The 19,809-nt window shown below is 36.2% G+C and overlaps 1 protein-coding gene across 8 annotated transcripts in view; it reads left to right on the top strand.

The window, feature by feature from the left end:
- The window catches only part of DOP1A (DOP1 leucine zipper like protein A), a 110,698-nt gene that overhangs the window by 3,890 nt on the left and 86,999 nt on the right, over nucleotides 1-19,809 (top strand). For all 8 annotated transcript variants that reach the window (XR_004352447.1, XR_004352449.1, XR_004352448.1 and 5 more), the window contains exon 2: nucleotides 19,275-19,478. Coding sequence is in view for 4 of the 8 variants with exons in the window: in XM_032650632.1 (XP_032506523.1) it covers nucleotides 19,341-19,478 (138 nt within the window). In the remaining 4 variants the exon portion in view is untranslated. The remainder of the gene's footprint in view (nucleotides 1-19,274; nucleotides 19,479-19,809) is intronic.

Here is a 19,809-nt window from a genome sequence, read left to right as displayed (position 1 = left end):
CTAAATTTAAAACCAGTTAAAGCCTTTGATATGACAAAGTGATGACTTGATTCAAGAGTGATGAAATGTTAATAATATGTTTATCTGGCAAAGCTCCTATACGAGTAGATGAGGTAGTAAACTTAAAAGAGTCTGATAATCTCCTCTACTTCTTCCTCTCATCAATTCTCAAGTTTGAGCTGTATATTTTTATTTCCATCTTGCAGAAGACATTTCCAGCCTTTTTTCTTCTGAGGTAATGAAAAATTCTCCTCTCTTAATGGAGTTTTATATGAGCAGGAAAGGAAATAAATTCCCTACTCTTGTTCTATAAAATATACTTTGTATCTCAACTTGCTGACGTTATTTACCAGTATATATCTATATTATGTACTTAGTGTTTAAATTGCCATTGTTTCATGTTTATGAACAAAGAGTTTAGGTAAATAGACCATTTAGTTTGGTGCTATCATTTTCCAAAAACTACTTTACCGGAGTGGTAATACTAGGTAATCTAAAGTTCTGGAATGCAACCTAAATTTGGAAATAAGACAAGAGCCCTTTGGATGAATAGTTTTTATTTCATAAAAAAACCTTCACCCAAGCAAGTAGTTTCTTTCCTGTGTCTGTACTATAAAATAAAGCAACAGTATAGAAGCAGTGCAAATAAATTCTTATCACTTAAAAGTGACAGCAGACTGTAATCCGAAAAACTATAAAAGCATAGCAGGCTTAGTCCTTTGCATTATACATATAAATAGCCCTGCATTTCCAGTTGCTTTTGCTTGTGCTGTTATTTTATGAAAAAATACAGTAGAGTATCAGCCACCCGAAACCCTTAGTATATGCGTTATTGTGATCAAATTTTCCAGATAGCTGGAATTTTTTATATTATATACCATAAATGCCATCCCATTCTGTAGTTATACTTTTTGCTTATCTTCAACATGATGAAGAGTCATCACTTGGCGCAGTGGCTTCTCATATACACTTACATGTCTTACAGTGTGTCTCAATTTTTTTTTTGCATTTCTAATTATGTTTTTTAATTGAATATCGATGTACAATATTATATAAGTTACAGGTGTACAATATAGTGATTCACAATTTTAAGTTATACTCCATTTATAGTCATTATAAAATATTGGCTGTAGTCCCCGTGTTGTACAATATATCCTTGTATATTATTCCATACATAATAGTGTGTACCTCTTAATCCCCTACCCCTGTTGTCCCTCCCCCTTCCCTGTCCCCACTGGTAACCTCTAGTTTGTTCTCTGTATCTGTGAGTCTGCTTCTTTTTTGTCATATTCACTAGTTTGTTGTACTTTTTAGATTCCACATATAAGTGATATCATACAGTATTTGTCTTTCTCTGACTTATTTCACTTAGAATAATGCCCTCCAGGTCCATTCATGTTGCTGCAAATTGCAAAATTTCATTCTCTTTTTATGGCTGAGTAGTATTCCATTGTGTTCCATACATGTACCACATCTTCTTTAACCATTCATCTGTTGATGAACACTTAGGTTGCTTTCATATCTTGGCAATTGTAAATAATGCTGTTCTGAACATTGGGGTACATGTATCTTTTCCAGTTAGTGGGGGTTTTCCTCAGCTATATACCCAGGAGTGGAATTGCTGGATCATATTTTTATGATATTGTTGGTTCTATTTTTAGTTTTTTGAGAACCCTCCATACTGTTTTCCACAGTGGCTGCACCAATTTACACTCCCACCAACAGTGTAAAAGGGTTCTCTTTTCTCCACATCCTCACCAATATTTGTTATTTGTATTCTTTTTTTTGGCTGCGTTGGGTCTTTGTTGCTGCATGTGGGCTTTCTCTAGTTTCGGTGAGTGTGGGCTACTCTTCGTTGCGGTGCGCTGTCTTCTCACTGTAGTAGCTTCTCTTGTTGCGGAGCACGGGCTCTAGGCACGTGGGCTTCAGTAGTTGTGGCTCATGGGCTCTAGAGTGCAGGCTCAGTAGTTGTGGCGCACGGGCTTAGTTGCTCCACGGCATGTGGGATCTTCCCGGACCAGTGTTCGAACCCGTGTCCCCTGCATTGGCAGGTGGATTCTTAACCACTGCGCCACCAGGGAAGCCCCTATTTGTGTTCTTTTTGATGATAGCCATTCTGACAGGTGTGAGGTGATATCTCATTGTGGTTTTGATTTGCATTTCCCTGCTGATTAGCAATGGTGAGCATCTTTTCATGTTCCTGTTGGCCATCTGCATTTCCTCTTTGGAAAAATGTGTATTTAGTTCTTCTGCCCATTTTTAACTCAGGTTGTTGTTTTTTTTGATGTTGAGTTGTATGACCTGTTTATATACGTTGGATATTAACCTCTTATCAGTCATAACGTTTTCAAATATTTTCTCCCATTCAGTAGATTGTCTTTTTGTTTTGTGGATGGTTCCCTTTGCTGTGCAAAAGGTTTTAAGTTTGATTAGGTCCCATTTGTTTATTTTTGCTTTTATTTCCTTTGCTTTAGAGACGGATCCAAAAAAAATATTGGTACGATTTATGTCAAAGAGTGTTCTGCCTATGTTTTCCTCTAGGAGTTTTATAGTGTCTGGCCTTACATTTAGGTCTTTAATCCATTTTGAGTTTATTTTGTATATGGTGTTAGAGAATGTTCTAATTTCATTCTTTTACATGTAGCAGTCCAGTTTTCCCAGCACCACTTCTTGAAGAGACCATCTTTTCTCCAATGTACATTCTTGCCTCCTTTGTCATGTCACTGACCATAGGTGCGTAGTTTTATTTCTGGGCGCTCTGTTCCATTGATCTGTTTTTCTACCATAGCATACTGTTTTGATGACTGTAGCTTTGTAGTATAGTCTGAAGTCAGGGAGTCTGATTCTTCCGGCACCGTTTTTCTTTCTCAAGATTGTTTTGGCTATTTGGGATCTTTTGTGTTTCCATAAAAATTTTTAAATTGTCCTAGTTCTGTAAAAAAATGCCATTGGTATTTTGATAGGGATTGCATTGAATCTGTAGACTACCTTGGGTAGTATGATCAATTTAACAACATTAACAATGTTGATGTTAAACAATTTTAAAGTTTCCTTGACAGAGGTTTTTCTCCTGAGGAAAAAAAGAAAATATGGTACTTGCTTTAAAGTTAATGTCTGTCATTTTTAAAGAAGAATAAATATTTAAATGACTTCCATACTGTATACCACCAGTTTCATAGGTGTTACACCAGTTAATCAGGATTTCACCCTTGAGCCTGAATGAGGGGTTCCAGCAGAATTACTTATCTTTTTTTTAATGGCAACTGGCATTTTATTGGAAGGCTGTCTTCAAAACTCTTTGCTCCAAGGCTACCTGGTTCTATAATTTGAAGCTGCCAATTTTACGTGATCTGTTAACTACTTTTTAAATTATGGCTTTTAAGTTATAATAGAGGTGTGGTTTAAAAAGGAATCTATTATTTGAGAATAAACTTTTTAGTTTTCTTTTGCTACGTAACATTATCTCAAAATGTAGTGACCTGAAACAACAATATAAATCTCAGGAGGGATTGGGGAGCCGTTTGTCTTTGAGGTTCTGGCTTGAGAGTCTGTGAGGTTGCAGTCATCTAAAGGTTTAATTAGGATTGGAGAACCCCCTTCCAAAGTGGCTCACTCACCTACTGGGAAGTTCTTTCTGTTTGTTGAAGGGAGGCCTCAGTTCCTCCCACAGGGGCCTCCCCACAGGGCTGCTTGAATGTCCTTTTGGCATAAAGGCTAGCTTGCCCCAGAATAAGAGATCCAAGAGACATCAGGGTGGAAACCACAATGTCTTTTATGGCCTTGTTTTCACTTCTGCAGTATTCTATTTATTGTTCACGTAGGCCAGCAGTAATTTCAGGAGGAGACTACACAAGAGCTTGAGGATCATCGGAGGCCATCTTGGAAGCTAGCTACCACATCTTGTAAAGCTAGTATGTGAACATGTCACTAAGTAATAAACAGTACATATTTACTCAAAATGCAGTTTATACACAGCTTATGCTTTTAGAAAGGATGTTCAAAGATTAACTTACCATGCCACTTGAAGATTACTAAACAAAGCAAGTACTTTATCAACTAAATTCTTAGTCTCCATGGTTCTTTGGGAATGATGGGATGACTGGGTTCAGATGTAACACTGAAGATACAGGTTTTATTCATTTTGATTTTCTTACTTCTTATGAGACGAAGGAGGGGGGAAAGAGTGCCACATATTACACAGCTGCTATTTGATTTTCTTTAGGGATACTATTCATTCATATACCTTTAAAAAATTAAACTTATTTAATACCATAAAGAGGGAATAAATCATGTGTTTTTAAAAGTATAAAAAAAGTATGCAGTGAAAAGGCTCCGTCTCCCTGGCCCCCATCCACCCAAGTTCCCACCTGGCCTCCAAGAAGTAATCAGCTTTACTATTGTCTTGTGTGTTCTTTCAGAGCTATATCATATGTATGCTGATTATATGAATATATATTCTCCCCTTTTTATATTAATGGTAGCATTCTGTAAACAGTATTCTGCACCTTGATTTTTTACCTCATATGTCTTAGGAACATTTTCTAAATCAATTAGACTTTATTCTTTTACCATTGGAGTATATTCTATTGTCATTCAGTTTTTAATATTTATTGGTTATTTACTGTAGGTCAAGCACTGCTAGGAGCTGGGGATGTGAAAGCTAAAATGATAAAGACTGTGTCACAGGGATTAACACCACTGGGAGTCACGGTTCGATTACAGTGAAGCAAAGTAAGTTCTATGATAGGGGAAGTACAGTGTATAGTTGGAGTCCACAGAAAGATGTATGTATGTGAATGCTGGGGAGATGTAAAGGTCAGGGAAGACTTCCCAAAGAAGGTAATATCTGAGGCCTGAAGGATGAGTAGGTACTAGCCAGGTTAAGTTATGATTCAGTGTTTCAGGCAGAAGGAATTTTTAAAAAAGACTTTATAACATATTACAAAGCTGTAGTAATCAAAACACTGTGGTACTGGCATAAAGACAGAATAGAATAGAAAGCCCTGAAATAAACCCTGGTGTGTATATGGTCATATGATCTTTGAGAGAAAAGGAGTTGTTTAATTGGTATAGAGTTTCAGTTTTGCAAGGTGAAAAAGTTCTGGAGATTAATTGCACAATTTGAATATACTTAATAACACTGAACTGTACACTGAACAGTTGTCAATGTGGTAAATTTTATGCATTTTTACCACAATTGAAAAAATGACATTAAACTTTTCAAAATGTGGCATATAAGCATTTTCAAATACTATCCTGTAATGTAAGCCATGTTTCCAAATATTGACAAATGGTACTGTTTAAAGAATGAGCCAGGTCAGAGGGGTTGAATCAGAAGGTATTGTGCAGAGGCATAGCATTTCAAATATAGTTTGATAGAAAAACTTTAGGTGATGAAAAGGGAGTACGGGGCCTATCCAGAGAAGAAATAGCATATGTAAAAGCACTGCGGTGGGGGCTTCCCTGGTGGCGCAGTGGTTGAGAGTCCGCCTGACGATGCAGGGGACACGGGTTCGTGCCCCGGTCCGGGAAGATCCCACATGTCGCAGAGCGGCTGGGCCCGTGAGCCATGGCCGCTGAGCCTGCGCGTCTGGAGCCTGTGCTCCGCAGTGGGAGAGGCCACAACAGTTTCGCGTACCGCGAAAAAAAAAAAAAAAAAAGCACTGAGGTGGAAGGGAGCAAGTCTTTGAACAGTTGACTAATGTTAAAGAAAAAATATTCAGTGACACTTCTTAAGATGGTAAGTCCAAGTCCAACCTTATTCAGTATCATCATCATAGGTGTAGGGACCACTGCAATGGGATTTTACAGTGGAAGAGAGAGATTGGCCTCAACTCTCAGCGTGGGCACGTGGGTCTTTATAGCCAAGGAGTAGTTGAAGGTCAGTGGATGGAAAACTACTCTTAAGAGGAAACATAAGGAGTAAGAGGGGATTCTGGTTAAAACCAACCTAACAGGATTCTTGCTGCAGACAGACCAGGATAATCAGTAGTTGGAGGGTGAGGATCCTGATCAGATATTGAGGGTGGGAGGATTCTGGTTAAACTGACATAGCAGTGTTCTTGAAAAAACTATATTTTATAAGAAAGTGCACAGATGGGCCCAGGAGAAGGTTCAGACCCTGGCCAAAGTTTGGTCAAGCAAAGAATCTTTGTCACTAGGTTTTGCTTAGCTAGAACAGAAATATGTATTAAGATTGAAATCTAGGGTCTAGTTTATGAAAAGACTTCAATCATATGATTAAAAGCTTGCATGTATATACTTTCTAAGTGATTGAATGTCACAGCTGTAGCAGTGATGAGAGTACTTCCTACATGCTAAGTAAGCACTGGGCTGAAGTGCTTTTCATGGTGTATGAACTTATTTTTCTGAGCTTCCAGCAGGGAGTTATATGCTCAAACTCTTTTTTTGCTGTGTAAAATTAATTGGCTCTTAGAAAGCTGAAGTTAGTGAAAGATAGATGGCTATTGTACTAGTCCAGGTGGAAACTATTCAGGAGCCATGGTTAAAAGGCCATTCTGAATGATACTGTCTACCACAGTCAACTTCAGCTGAAGAAAAAAAAAAGCTGAATTTGTTGATAGATTTGAATATGAGAATAGGGAATAAAGCCACAGCTCATGCTGTGTGATTGTGTGAAAGATGATGGTGCTGTTTTACTTCAGTAGTGAAGTAAAAACAAAAAAAAAAAGACGACGACGTTCAGAGAATAATGATAGCAGTGCTTGACAGGTTTCTTGTATTGGAGTGATATCCTAAAGGAATTTAACAGAGTAGAGTGACTGAAACAGAAAGTAAGGAGAGTCTAATAATAATGATAACAGTTGATGGTTTTATCAGTGCTTTGGAGGGTACCTAGTTTTCATAAAGGGCCTCTGAATAAAGATCAAGCAATACCTTATTTTGGTTCTGATTCTATTAGGTGCTTCAGAATTTACCAAAGTATCTAGAGTTAATTCTCTTGCAGAGTAATAATACCTCAGCAAGGTTTTGTTCTTTCATATATGTGTTATTAATACTTTTGTTCTATTTTTACCTTAACCATAAAACGTGAGAGGGAATGAACATTGGAAGAGATGTAGAAGAAGCAAGGCAGGTCTGCTGTAGGTAGTACCTCATTTTTCTCTGTGAAGTTTTCCTGATGTCCTTCAGATTAATTCTAGTCTCTTTCCTTTACGCATCAAGGGTTTTAACACTTGCAAGGCTACTTACTATGTAGCACCATTGTTTCATAGCTTTGAGCAAACCTATGTGCACAAACACATGCATGGTTTGTGTACAGTGTGAATGCTTTTTTGTAAATCCCTGTATGTAAAATTACTCAGCTAAAGTGTGGATGCCTCCCTGCTTGTGTCATATTTTGCTCCTATCCTTTATATGCATAGGCATTGATTGAATCTGCGTTTTAGTGAACATGTATGTGTGTATGTTTTACTCCTCATGATTATACTTTTGGAGCAGTTTCAATAAAATTCACAAAGGAAAATAAACCTTATTGTGTAGGATTTTTTTCAGTTGGGAAAAAAATTATATCTTTTTTCACAGGGAATAAAATTTGTTTATAGATACTCGAACTTAAATACATTACAGAGAAATATGTTTAGTATATACAGTATAGTATTTTTATGTTAATTTGTATAGCAACCAGTCTTTATTTTAAAGTTGAATAGTAAAATTAATAGTATATTGTTCATTAATTTTTTAATGCTGAGACCATTATTGTTAAAGTACTAATTTTAAAAAAATGAAATTTTATTTGAAACAATTGATTAACTTAATATGGTGGGTTTAATTGTACTGTAAAGATTATTTTTGCTTCTTTTACTTTATTTCTAGTAGTTTATTTTAGTTAAGAAAATATTTCTTTCAAAGTTTAAGCAAAATCATTATTCTTCATTATTAAATGAAGAAAATAGCTACAAATGAACATAAGTATTTTGAGAAAGATACTTTCTGAAACGTGATGTTTTCAATAAACTTGGAAAAGTATTTGATAGGTTAGCTGAAAGTTAGATTTGTCTTTTATCTTGTTTCACATCTTTCTTTTTAATCACTCTGACTAGCTACTCAGTTTTATCATTATTGTTCTTATGTATAAAAAACAAACACTGTTTTCTTGCTTCTTCCTAATTGAAAACAAACCAGAACATGGTCAGTCTAGATAATTTAGATTTTCTTTAAGTGTATTATTCTGATACTTACTCTCAGGCTGACTTACCCTTGCCACCTAAAACATTTCTGTTTCATCCCCCCTCCCATCCCCATCGATAGGGAAATCAAGCAGATTTTAATATTAGCAAATGCCAAACTTTAAAAAGGTATGTTTAAAAAAGGCATATGATAAGTCCTAAAGGCAAAATTCAGTTGTTTTAGATTCTCAGTTTTAAATTATCAACACAACCATTTCTTTCTATAGATATGTTTAATACAAATATGACTAAACTAGAATATGTAATTGAATTATCAGTGATGCCCATAGGTTTCATGAAAATGTGGGAAACTTCTTTGAAACACTTATTTTCTGAACTATTATTTTGTCCTCTCGTACTTAGCAGCCCTCATGAATTATATCTCCCTTTCCCAAAAGAGAAACAAAATAAAACCTGTCTTAACTGGGTCTTGTGAAGCATCCCTTGGGTGCTTAATAATAGAATTTATAAACTAGATCGTACAGGATTCATCAGCCCTGGGCAACATTAATTTGGGGAAGCCACACCTGTAATAGTTTTTGGAGACACAACCCAAACCAGTAGCACCTCTCTAGGATTTAATTCCACTTGAGAGCGTATTTTTACTTGTTTAGAATTGTTTTCTCAGGCAAGTAGATTGTACATACTATATATAGTTCTTGTACATACTATATATATTATATATAGCAATACTATGTATGGTTCCTCTTCCACTGTAGTCATTTATTGAATTAGAATCACTGTTTTACATGTAACAACCAAAACAAAACCTTTTACATCAGAATTTATAGTCATTTAGCCTTATACTTTAACCTAAACACTTGCAATATCAAGCAATGAGCTAGGTAGGGGTATTCAGAGTTGAGCTTTTGTCCCTGTGCTTAACTCAAGGTCTGGAAGGAACAACAGAGATATTATGTACTTACATTATTACAGTTTTTTTTTGTTTTTTTGTTTTTTTTAAGAAATAAGTGCAACAGGAAAAGAAAATACAGTGTCTAAAAACTGGGGAGGTAAAGAGTCAAGAAAGGCTAGATAGCCTGAACAGGTTTTCAAAAATGAAAAACAGAGGAGAGGTAGGATATGCCAGTCAGAAGAATTAAGAGCTGTAATTTAAAAGTAGTTCAGAAAGATAAGTGATTAAGGACCAGATGCAGGAGTCAGCCTGCCAGAGTTCTTCCAGGTTCCTCCCTTTACTCTCTGTGGAACCTCAAACACTAAAGCATTCCTATGTACGTGGACCCATGAGCATACCTGCCTCATGGATTTGTTGTGAAGATTACATGAGATAATTCGTGTAAAAGAGCTTAGTGTAGTGCCTGCCACGGAGTAATGAATTCCTAAGTCAGTTGCTGTAAATATCATCATCTTGAATAATGTATGGGCAATGTTTATTTGCCAGGTGTGCTTTGGGGGCAGGATAGTTATCTTTAACTCAGGGCATATGTTTAGTGTTCACTATTATAGCTGTTTACTACTTGATGCTTACAGTAGAATCCCAGCTACCCAGTAATGGATCATTTTAAGTTGTAATATGTGCCCACGCTTTTCTATTTTCTAAATTACTTTTCGTCATATTGCTTATGTGTCACAAAAATCACAGAATTTAAAGCTACAAGGAACCTTAAGTTACCACTTTTATAGAATTCAAAGACTATTTTTAACAGATGTATACTTTTGTATATGTCTATGGGAAGAAAAAGCAAAGTGAAATCAAGTTAGTTGTTTTTCACTCTGATGGAATGCTGGGATTCTTGATTTTTCATACCTTAGGTTTTAATTTTTATAGACTGAAAGCAAAAGTGAAAATATAGCTAAATATAGTAAAACTCTTTGTCAGAATTTTCTTCAACATGAGATTGTCACCTAATTAATTTTAAAAGATTAGACCTCTGGGAGTATCATACTTAACAGATTTCCTTTCACAAGGGCTAGAATGACATTTTCCACATTAAGAAATTATGCCTAATACTGAAGCTTAAACTGAACTAATTTATAATTTGGTAAAATATAAATATTAAATATAATTGGATACAGCACAGTTTTTATAGGTGCTCTTAGGAGAATCTTCTAATTTTTTAAAGCACTTAATAGCGATTATGAATACAGTCTGAAGAGAGTGCATGTTGGCTACGCTTGGTTAGAAAAATAGAACTAATTCTGTTTTCTACAAAGCTTTTCTCAGAAACAAAGCAAAATGGTTTGTGAACTGTGTTCACGTTGACTAATTCATTTATTCAAAGCATTTGAGGGCCTACTATGTGTTAGTCACTTTTATGGGACTGCTGATACAGGAATGAACAAGTCCAGTAGGGCTCCTGATCTCATGACATTTGCATTCCAGTGAGGGAGGGTAGATAGGAAACAAGCAAATAAATAGGATAATTTCAGACTGTAATAAGTGCTAGGAGGGTAATCATGTGATATTCTAGAATAGATGTTAAGCCTGTGGGCCGAGTGTGGGCTACTTGAGAAAGGCTTCTCTGAGGGTTTGATATTACTTGGAGATGGGAAGGCATTTGCCTCACAAAGAGTTGACCTAAGAATTTCCGCGTGTGGAGAATAGCAAATACAAGATGCCCTGCAATGCAAAACATGTTGCTGTATTTCAGTTTGGATGTTCTTATAATGATACAATGTGATTTTAAAAGATCTCTGGCTTCTCTGTGGACGATAGCGCTCAAGAATAGAAGCAGGATTCAGTGGCGTGCTAGAGTTGACGCCAACCAGTTAGAAGAATAGAAGAGGAAATAATAGAAGAGGTGGTAATATATTTAGGCTATATCAGTTAAATGCTATTTGAAACTGTAGAACTAGAGGAGATAACTTAAGGGAGAGAAGAGAGGAGAGCTCCTGATTGAGCCTTGAAGTACTTTAGCATTTAAAAAATAATAAAATAAAATTCGAATAGAGAAAAGAAGCCTACATAGACTGAAAAAGGCTGATTAGAGAAGTCAGAACATACCTTGAAAGCCAAGAGCAAAGTACTGAATGCTGCTGAGAAGTTAAGATGATGGGCTAGAGAAGTGACCTTTGGTCACTTTCCTGGTGACCTTTACATGGGTGGTTTTCTTGGAGGGACAGCATCGTGAGGCATTTTTGAGTGGGCTGAAGAGTGAATAGGAGATAAGGGCGTGGAATAGTGAGTACAGAGAAATCTTTCCAAAAGGTTTGTAATAATAGAGAACAGAGAAATGGCTTGGCAGCCAGAGAGCCTATGGGGGTGGAGGGGAGGCTGTTAATTTTAGTTTTTCACCATGAGAGATTGCAGGGCTTATATGTGGCATGATCCTGTAGAGAAGGAGAAACTGGTACTGAGGGAGGAGAGAAAGCCAATAAAGCACTTGGGGAAAAGTCTTGAGAAGGCAAGAGGAGATGGAATCCAGAACAAGGCAAAAGGAGGAGGGTCCTTTGTTCCTCAGAGCAGGAGGGAAAGTGGAGAATATGAATATAGGTGGAGATAGGTTTGTAGATTTGTTGGAGGGAATGTAAGAGCGTTCCTTTTTCTTCTGTTTTCTTACATAATTTGAAGCTTGGTCTTTAGCCGTGATGGAGAAAAGGTGGTATTAGAGCTTTGAGAAGGGAAGGTATGACATAGTTGTGTCAGGCAGGTAAGGTTATAAAGGAAACGTGGTGGATTAGAACAGTGTTGAGTGTTTGAGGTTTGTGTTTCTCAATTTAAAGGGCAGTTGGTCAGCCTAGTTGTATAATTTTTCTCCGGCGATGTTCAGGTGCTTGGGTTCAGGCATAACTGAGCTCAACCAGAATTGGAATTTCCAGGTAAGTGTTATAGAGGGAGTAAGAAAGACACTTCACTCCCTGGCCCTGAGGTAGGATTGGGTATAAGAAGGAAAAAAGTCTCCATGAGAGTGAAGAGCAGTGGTTCAGTTAGAACTCTAAAGCCAGATTGCTTAAGTGTAAATCCCTGGCTCTGCCATTTAACTGTGTCACGTATATTTCTATGCCTCAGTTTCTTTATCTGTTAATGTTGACAGTAATAATGGTAAGTACCTATACCTCAAAAGATCGAATAGGATTAAATGAATTGAAATATGCAAAGCATTTGAACAGTGTCTGGCATTTAGTTAAGCACATAAGGTTAAGCACATAATAATATAAGGTTAGCTAAGATGCTGCTACCTCTGCTGCTTTGAAGGTCTTATCCTTAGAATATACTTAAGACCAGCAGGTGGCAGGACCTGCAGAGAAAAGCTGAAGATCTGTTGATCCCGTGTTTGGAGTTTCCTAGCTATTACCATTTGAAGGTTTGAGATTGGGTCAGATAGGGGGAAGTACAGAGCATCAGCGTTCTAGTGGGTGATCTTAACCTATTTGTGAAAGACCTGGTAGGTGTTTTCTTCTATCTGTATTGTTAGCCCTCCAGGGAAGTTACTAATTTTCTGGGGTAACTAGCTTCATAAATCGGTTAAATAAATGATTTGCTAAAGATTATTTAGTGAAAGTGTCAACATTGAAATTCAGAACTTTTGGTCAAAATGAAATACATTTGTCAATAATTGCCACATTCCTTTGTTAGATGGTAACAATTACTGGTTGATGATTTTTCGTTTCGTCAAAAAATTTTGGAAAAAGCATCTCTATAGCATTTTTTAGGTGCTTTTTCTTTCATAATCAACAAATAGGGTTTTTACCCTGCATTGCATGATGCTTTAAATAATTTATTCATATACATCCTTGGGATGTGGTAGAACACTTGGACAGTCCCCAGGTATATCTTTAGAATTGGTTAATACTGAGTAGTTCCTGCAGGAAGCATAAGATTTTGCTTTTGATGTTCTACCTAGTATTATATGTGTCCCATGCTATATGTACTCTTTTTAATCATATTTAAGAATTTAGAATTTTTTAGCTAAATAAGAAAATCCAAATTTCTTACCTGACTCAACTTTTTTAGCTGTAAGCATGTACAAGAGTTATAAACCTCAGAAACTTAGCTGTTCATTATTGGTTGGGATTTTTTTTTAATATATATAAATACCAAATAAAAAAAGTATGTCTGAAAATGTCAACTGAGGTAACTTAGCTTCACAATTATATTAATACCCCAATAACAGATAACTCATTTTCATTGTTAGAAATTACTAGTAAATTGATTTTCAGATTAATCTTCCCCATGCACAAATATTGTATATCTTCAAAATAGATGTTATCTCTTATACTGGAAATACTGCTAAGGAAAAAAATGTCCCTGTCAGTAAAATTTATACATGTGCTTTACTGTGTCTACCACTAGTACATTCTTAGGTTTATCAATTAGAATTTATAGTTATTTTATACTGTTTTTATACACCTTCAGAAAATCCAATCAAGTTGGTTTTTTCCCCCAAGTTTAATTGGTTTTGCAGTTCTTTCTTTGGTTTTTCAGAAGAAAAATTATAAGTGTTTCATAAATGTTTTAGTTTGTGTTCCTTCTAACCTTCATTCCATATTTCACTATGTATTAATATTTATTAGTTACCAAATTTTATAGCTTTAAATGTTTTCATATGTCAATCTTTTGTATCTGAAGCACATATTGCAGTGTGTTTGTTTATAGTTGTGGTTAAATCTAGTTTAAAAAATTTTTAGAAACCATAGATTGATGATAAAACAGCTTGCAGAATTTTTAATTTATTCCCAGTCTTAACCATTACACTTAAACCACTTTGTATGAATCCAGCTTGAGCTTCATTCACTATTGTAAGTTATGTGCTGTGCAGCGTACGAGTATATATAAAACATAGTTCCTGCTCTCAAAGACTTCTACCCTAGAAGGAGAATTACATATCCAACGCTTCTATAAAACAAAATCAATTTTGAAATGGAAGGTAGTTGAGATAATTTTTGATTCACTTATTTAAATTTCACAGTCATCTTGGATTTCACAGAGTAGTTCTTCAAAATACTGCTTTATGTTTAGTTTGCTGCTTTGAGAGTCCAGACCATGAAATATAACTATAAAGTGGGTTTTTTTCCTCATAAACTTTATATTAAGCCCCAAGGGTCAAATATCACAGGTTTGGGCTTCCCTGGTGGTGCAGTGGTTGAGAGTCCGCCTGCCGATGCAGGGGACACGGGTTCGTGCCCTGGTCCGGGAAGATCCCACATGTCGCGGAGCGGCTGGGTCAGTGAGCCATGGCCGCTGAGCCTGTGCGTCCGGAGCCTGTGCTCCGCAATGGGAGAGGCCACAGCAGTGAGAGGCCCGTGTACCGCAAAAAAAAAAAAAAAAAAAAATTACAGTTTTACAGAGAAAAGCGGATTAACTGTCTTGAAGGATTTACTTTACTTTATTCGCCACTCCCACCACTCCCAATGGGAAAAGCATCAATAAATCAGGTATATTCTCTCTAGTCAGCATCCAAACATACTGCTTGGCACGTGGTGTAGTGAAGTGAATAATTTCATACGTCAAGTGACTCTGTATTTAAGGTGATATTCTCTCCAAAGACGGGATTTAGGATTTGTCTGGTTTTGTTTTTATGGATTAAAGAGTTGAGATAGAGAATTGGGAAGTGCGTATTGCTTCTTTTTGGCATAACCTTAACCAGGGAAATTTTGATTTAATAAATTAAGAGAATTTTAGCTTTTTTCAGGCAAACAGGTTTTTATTAATATAGAGTACATTCTCTAGGGTAGTGATTCTTAGCCTTTTTGAGGATTACTTTAAAAACTATTTTTGACAATATTATAGAAGTAGGCTATTCCCCAATAAAATGTAAGATGTAAATTTTGCATGTAATTTGAGGTAATGCACAAATCCCTAAAGCCCATTTTTATATGTATACATATATCTATATGTGTGTATATCTTACATATATAGATATATATCTTACATATATACACATATATATAGCTCTATACCTTTACTGAGATATAATTCACATACTATACAAGTCACCTATTTAAAGTGTATAATTTAGTGGTTTTCAGTACATTCACAGAGCTGTGTAACCATCCTTATAAACAATTTTTTATTGAAGTATAGTTGATTTACAATGTTGTGTTAATTTCTTCTGTACAGCAAAGTGATTCAGTTATATATATGTATACATTATTTATATTCTTTTCAATTATGGTTTATCATAGGCTACTGAATATAGTTCTCTGTGCTATACAGTAGGAGCTTGTTGTTTATCCATTCCATATATAATAGCTTACATCTGCTAACCCCAGCCTCCCACTCCAACTCTCTCCCAATCCCCTCCCCCTTGGCAACCACAAGTCTGTTCTCTATGTCTGTGAGTCTGTTTCTGTTTCATAGATAGGTTCATTTGTCTCATCTTCTAGATTCCACATATAAGTGATATTATATGGTATTTGCCTTTCTCTTTCTGACTTCACTTAGTGTGATAATCTCTAGTTGCATCCATGTTGCTGCAAATGGCATTATTTTGTTCTTTTTTATGGCTGAGTAGAATTCCATTGTATATATACCACATCTTCTTTATCCATTCCTCCTGTCAATGGACATTTAGGTTGTTTCCATGTCTTGGCTATTGTGAATAGTGCTGCTATGAACATATGAACTCTTTGGATTAGAGTTTTGTCTGGATACATGCCCAAGAGTGTGATTGCTGGATCATACGGTAATTCTGTTTTTAGTTTTCAGAGGAACCTCCATACTGTTTTCCACAGTGGCTGCACCAACTTACATTTCCACCAACAGTGCAAGAGTGTTCCCTTTTCTCCACATCCTCTTCAGCATTTGTTACTTGTGGAGTTTTTAATGATGGCTATTCTGACTGGTGTGAAGTGATATCTCATTGTAGTTTTGATTTGCATTTCTCTAATAACTAGTGATGTTGAGCATCTTTTCATGTGCCTATTGGCCATTTGTATTCCTTCTTTGGAGAAATATCTATTTAGGTCTTCTGTACATTTTTTGGATTGGGTTGTTTGTTTCTTTGTTGTCAAGTTCTATGAGCTGTTTGTATGTTTTGGAAGTTAAGCCCTGTCAGTCGCATCATTTGCAAATATTTTCTCCCATTCTGTAGGTTGTCTTTTTGGGTTTTTTTACGGTTTTCCGTGCTCTGCAAAAGCTTGTAAGTTTAATTAGGTCCTATTTGTTTATTCTTGTTTTTATTTCTATTGCCTTGGAGACTGACCTAAGAAAACATTGGTAGGATTTATGTCAGAGAATGTTTTGCCTGTGATCTCTTCTAGGAGTTTTATGGTGTCATGTCTTATGTTTAAGTCTTTAAGCCATTTTGAATTTAATTTTGTACATGTTGAGAGGGTGTGTTCTAACTTCATTGATTTACATGCGGCTGTCCAACTTTCCCAACACCACTTGCTGAAGAGACTTTTTCCCCATTGTGTATTTTTGCCTCCTTTGTTGAAGATTAATTGACCGTAGGTGTGTGGGTCTTATAATTAATTTTAACATTTTTGTCATTTCCAAAAGAAACCCTGTTCTCATTAGGAGTTGCTTTCTGTTTCTCCCCAATTCACTCCCCTCTCTACCCTAACCAAAAGCTAATTACTTTCCATCCCTGAAGACTTGTCTATTCTAGACATTTTATATAAATGGAATTATAAAATACATGCTTTCTTTCACTTAGCAGAATGTTTTCAAGGTTCATCCATATCATAGTATATAACAATACTTCATTCCTTTTTATCCTTGAATAATATTTCATTGTTTTTTATTTATCCACACATCAGTTGATAGACATTTGAGTTGTTTCGCCTTCTTGGCCATTATGAATAATGCTTCTTTGAACATTCACGTACAAGTTTTTGGGTGGACATGTTTTCATTTCTCTTGAATATGTGTACCATACCCAGGAGTAGAATTGCTGGGTTGTATGGTAATTCTATGTTTAACATTTTGAGAACTGCCTGACTGTTTTCCAAAGCAGCTGCACCAATTTACATTCCCACCAGCACTGTACAAATGTTCCAGTTTCTCCATATCTTTGCCAATACTTATTATTGTGTTTTTTATTATAGCCATCCTAGTGTGTATGAAGTATCTTGTGGTTCTGATTTGCATTTCCCTGATACTTAATGATGTTGAGTATCACTTCATGGACTTTTTGGACATTTGTGTATCTTCTTCGGGGAAATGTCTATTCATATTCTTTGCCCATTTCAAAGTTATTTGTCCTTTTATTATTGACTTGTAAGAGTTCTTTATATATCTGGTTCAGGTCCCTTATCAGAAATATGGGAGATATATTTTCTTCCATTCTGTCAGTTGTCTTTTCACTTTGTTGATGGTATCTTTTGAAGCAGAGAAAGGTTTTTAATTTTGATGAAGTCCAGTTTATTTTCTCCTTGCTTGTGTTTATATTGCTTATGCTGCTTTTAGTGTTATTTCTGAGAAATCCTGAGAAGACCTAGCTCTGGGCCTTGAGGATTTATTCCTGTACTTTCTTCGAAGAGTTTCATAGTTCTAGCTGTTACATTTAGATCTGTGATTCATTTTGAGTTGATTTTTGTATAGGTGTGAGGAAGGAGTCCACTTCATTCTTCTACATATGAATATCCAGTTATCCCAAAGCCATTTGTTGAAAGACTTTTTAACCCTCATTTAATTGTATTGGCTAGTTCTTAGATCCTTCTGCAGATCCACAAACCCAGCTCTAGGGAAGGGTGCAAAGTTAAAAGTCAGATAGGACACCAAAAAGGTGGAGAGGCCACATTATTTATTTATTTACTCATTTATTCATTCATTTATTTATTTATTTATTTATGGCTGTGTTGGGTCTTCATCGCTGCACACGGGCTTTCTCTAGGTGAGGCGATGGGGGCTACTCTTCATTGTGGTGTGCGGGCTTCTCATTGCGGTGGTTTCTCTTGTGGAACATGGGCTCTAGGCACACAGGCTTCAGTAGTTGTGGCACACGGGCTCAGTAGTTGTGGCTTGCAGGCTCTAGAGCGCAGGCTCAGTAGTTGTGGCACACAGGCTTAGTTGCTCTGTGGCATGTGGGATCTTCCCAGACCAGGGATCAAACCCGTGTCTCCTGCATTGGCAGGCGGATTCTTAACCGCTGTGCCACCAGTGAAGTCCCCACATTGATTTTTAAGTTGAGCCTCGATTCCTTGTTACTACTGCACATTAGTTATCTATTCTATTGCTGTGTAACAAATTACCCCCCAACTCAGTGGCCTAAAACAACAAAATTTCTCTAGGTCATGAATTTGAGAGACTTAGCTATGTAGTTCTGGCTCAGGATCTCTCATGAAATCAGTCAAGATGTCAGTTGGTACTGCAGTCAAATCAAGGCTTTCTTAGGGATGAAGAATCTGCTTCTAAAATGGCTCATTCACGTGGCTGTTGGCAGAAAGCCTCGGTTCCTTACCACAGAAACCTCTCCATAAGGTTTGTTGAAGTGTCCTCGTGATGTGGCAGCTGGCTTTCCCCAGATCTAGTGATCTAAGAGAGAGAGCAGGGAGGAAACTGAAGTGCTTTTATGACCTAGTCTTGGCCATTACAAATTGTCACTTCTGCCTTACTATTTTCGTTAGAATTGAGTCCCAGAATCCAGCTCACAGGGCTGGAGAATTAGGCAGTGCTTTTTGAAAGTAATATCAAAGAATTTGTGGACATATTTTAAACTATCTCATATACTCGTCAGTTTTATTAAAAGTTTTATTAATTCCAAACAGCTTATGTTCTTTCATACTATATGCCCATTATCACTTAATAAAATTAGATGATCTCCAAGTCATTCATTTCTTTTTCTTTTTCCTATTGTTGTTGTTGTTATTGTTTTAATGTCCTTGATGTTTTCTAATATAACCAGTCAGTGCATTTTAGGATCAAAACAAAGTAGAGGAGTATGTATCAGAATGTTATATCAGCAAATATGACAAAGAAATAACATGATTCCTAAAATGAAATAAGTACAGGAATATTTCCTCCTTTATAAATCCCTAAGTCCTCACAGCCATTTTTCCAGTTCCTAGAAAGCAACACATGAGTATTTATCTTTGAAGCTGTCTTTGAATACTTCCGTGAACCTGCGTACTAGCTGACTGAAGTTTTGATCACTCCTAACTCAAGGAACATTTAAAAGTTAGCCATTAATTCTGAACCCATTTTAATACTTTACTTTGTAACTTTGGTTCCTCCTGCAGACTTTTTTTGTAGGTGATGATTTTACATGACTTTGGAATTTGCCTCTAGTGGGACGCTGTGGGAGGATGAACACAGAAGAGCTGGAGTTATTGAGTGACTCCAAATACAGAAACTATGTAGCTGCAATTGATAAAGCACTAAAGAATTTTGAATACTCCAGTGAATGGGCAGATTTGATATCGGCACTTGGAAAACTTAATAAGGTATGTCTGTCTTACTCATTTTATAAAATGGAGTAAAAATCGGAAATCTGCATCTGTATTTACTGAATTTCTCTCAACCTTGAAGTAAAGAATTTAAAAACATAGCTAAACCTCAATTACTTTTGACTCTGCTATTTTACTTCATGAGTTGCATGCCTATATAGTCAGACTTTTTTTTTTTTGAGGCCAAAACCACAACAGTACTTGAAAAATATAGTTATTCCTTTATTACCTATAAACACAAGACTAGGAAGCAAATATGCTAACCATGAAGGTTAATAAGTTCCTGTAAATGAGCATCAGATATGCTTCTGGAGTTCCTAGCAGCAAA

Source organism: Phocoena sinus, chromosome 12 (genome assembly GCF_008692025.1).
Source record: "Phocoena sinus isolate mPhoSin1 chromosome 12, mPhoSin1.pri, whole genome shotgun sequence".
In the NCBI taxonomy this organism is placed as follows: Eukaryota; Metazoa; Chordata; class Mammalia; order Artiodactyla; family Phocoenidae; genus Phocoena; species Phocoena sinus.
The sequence above is the reverse complement of the archived record's forward strand: the minus strand, read 5'-3'. Positions and strand labels throughout refer to the sequence as shown.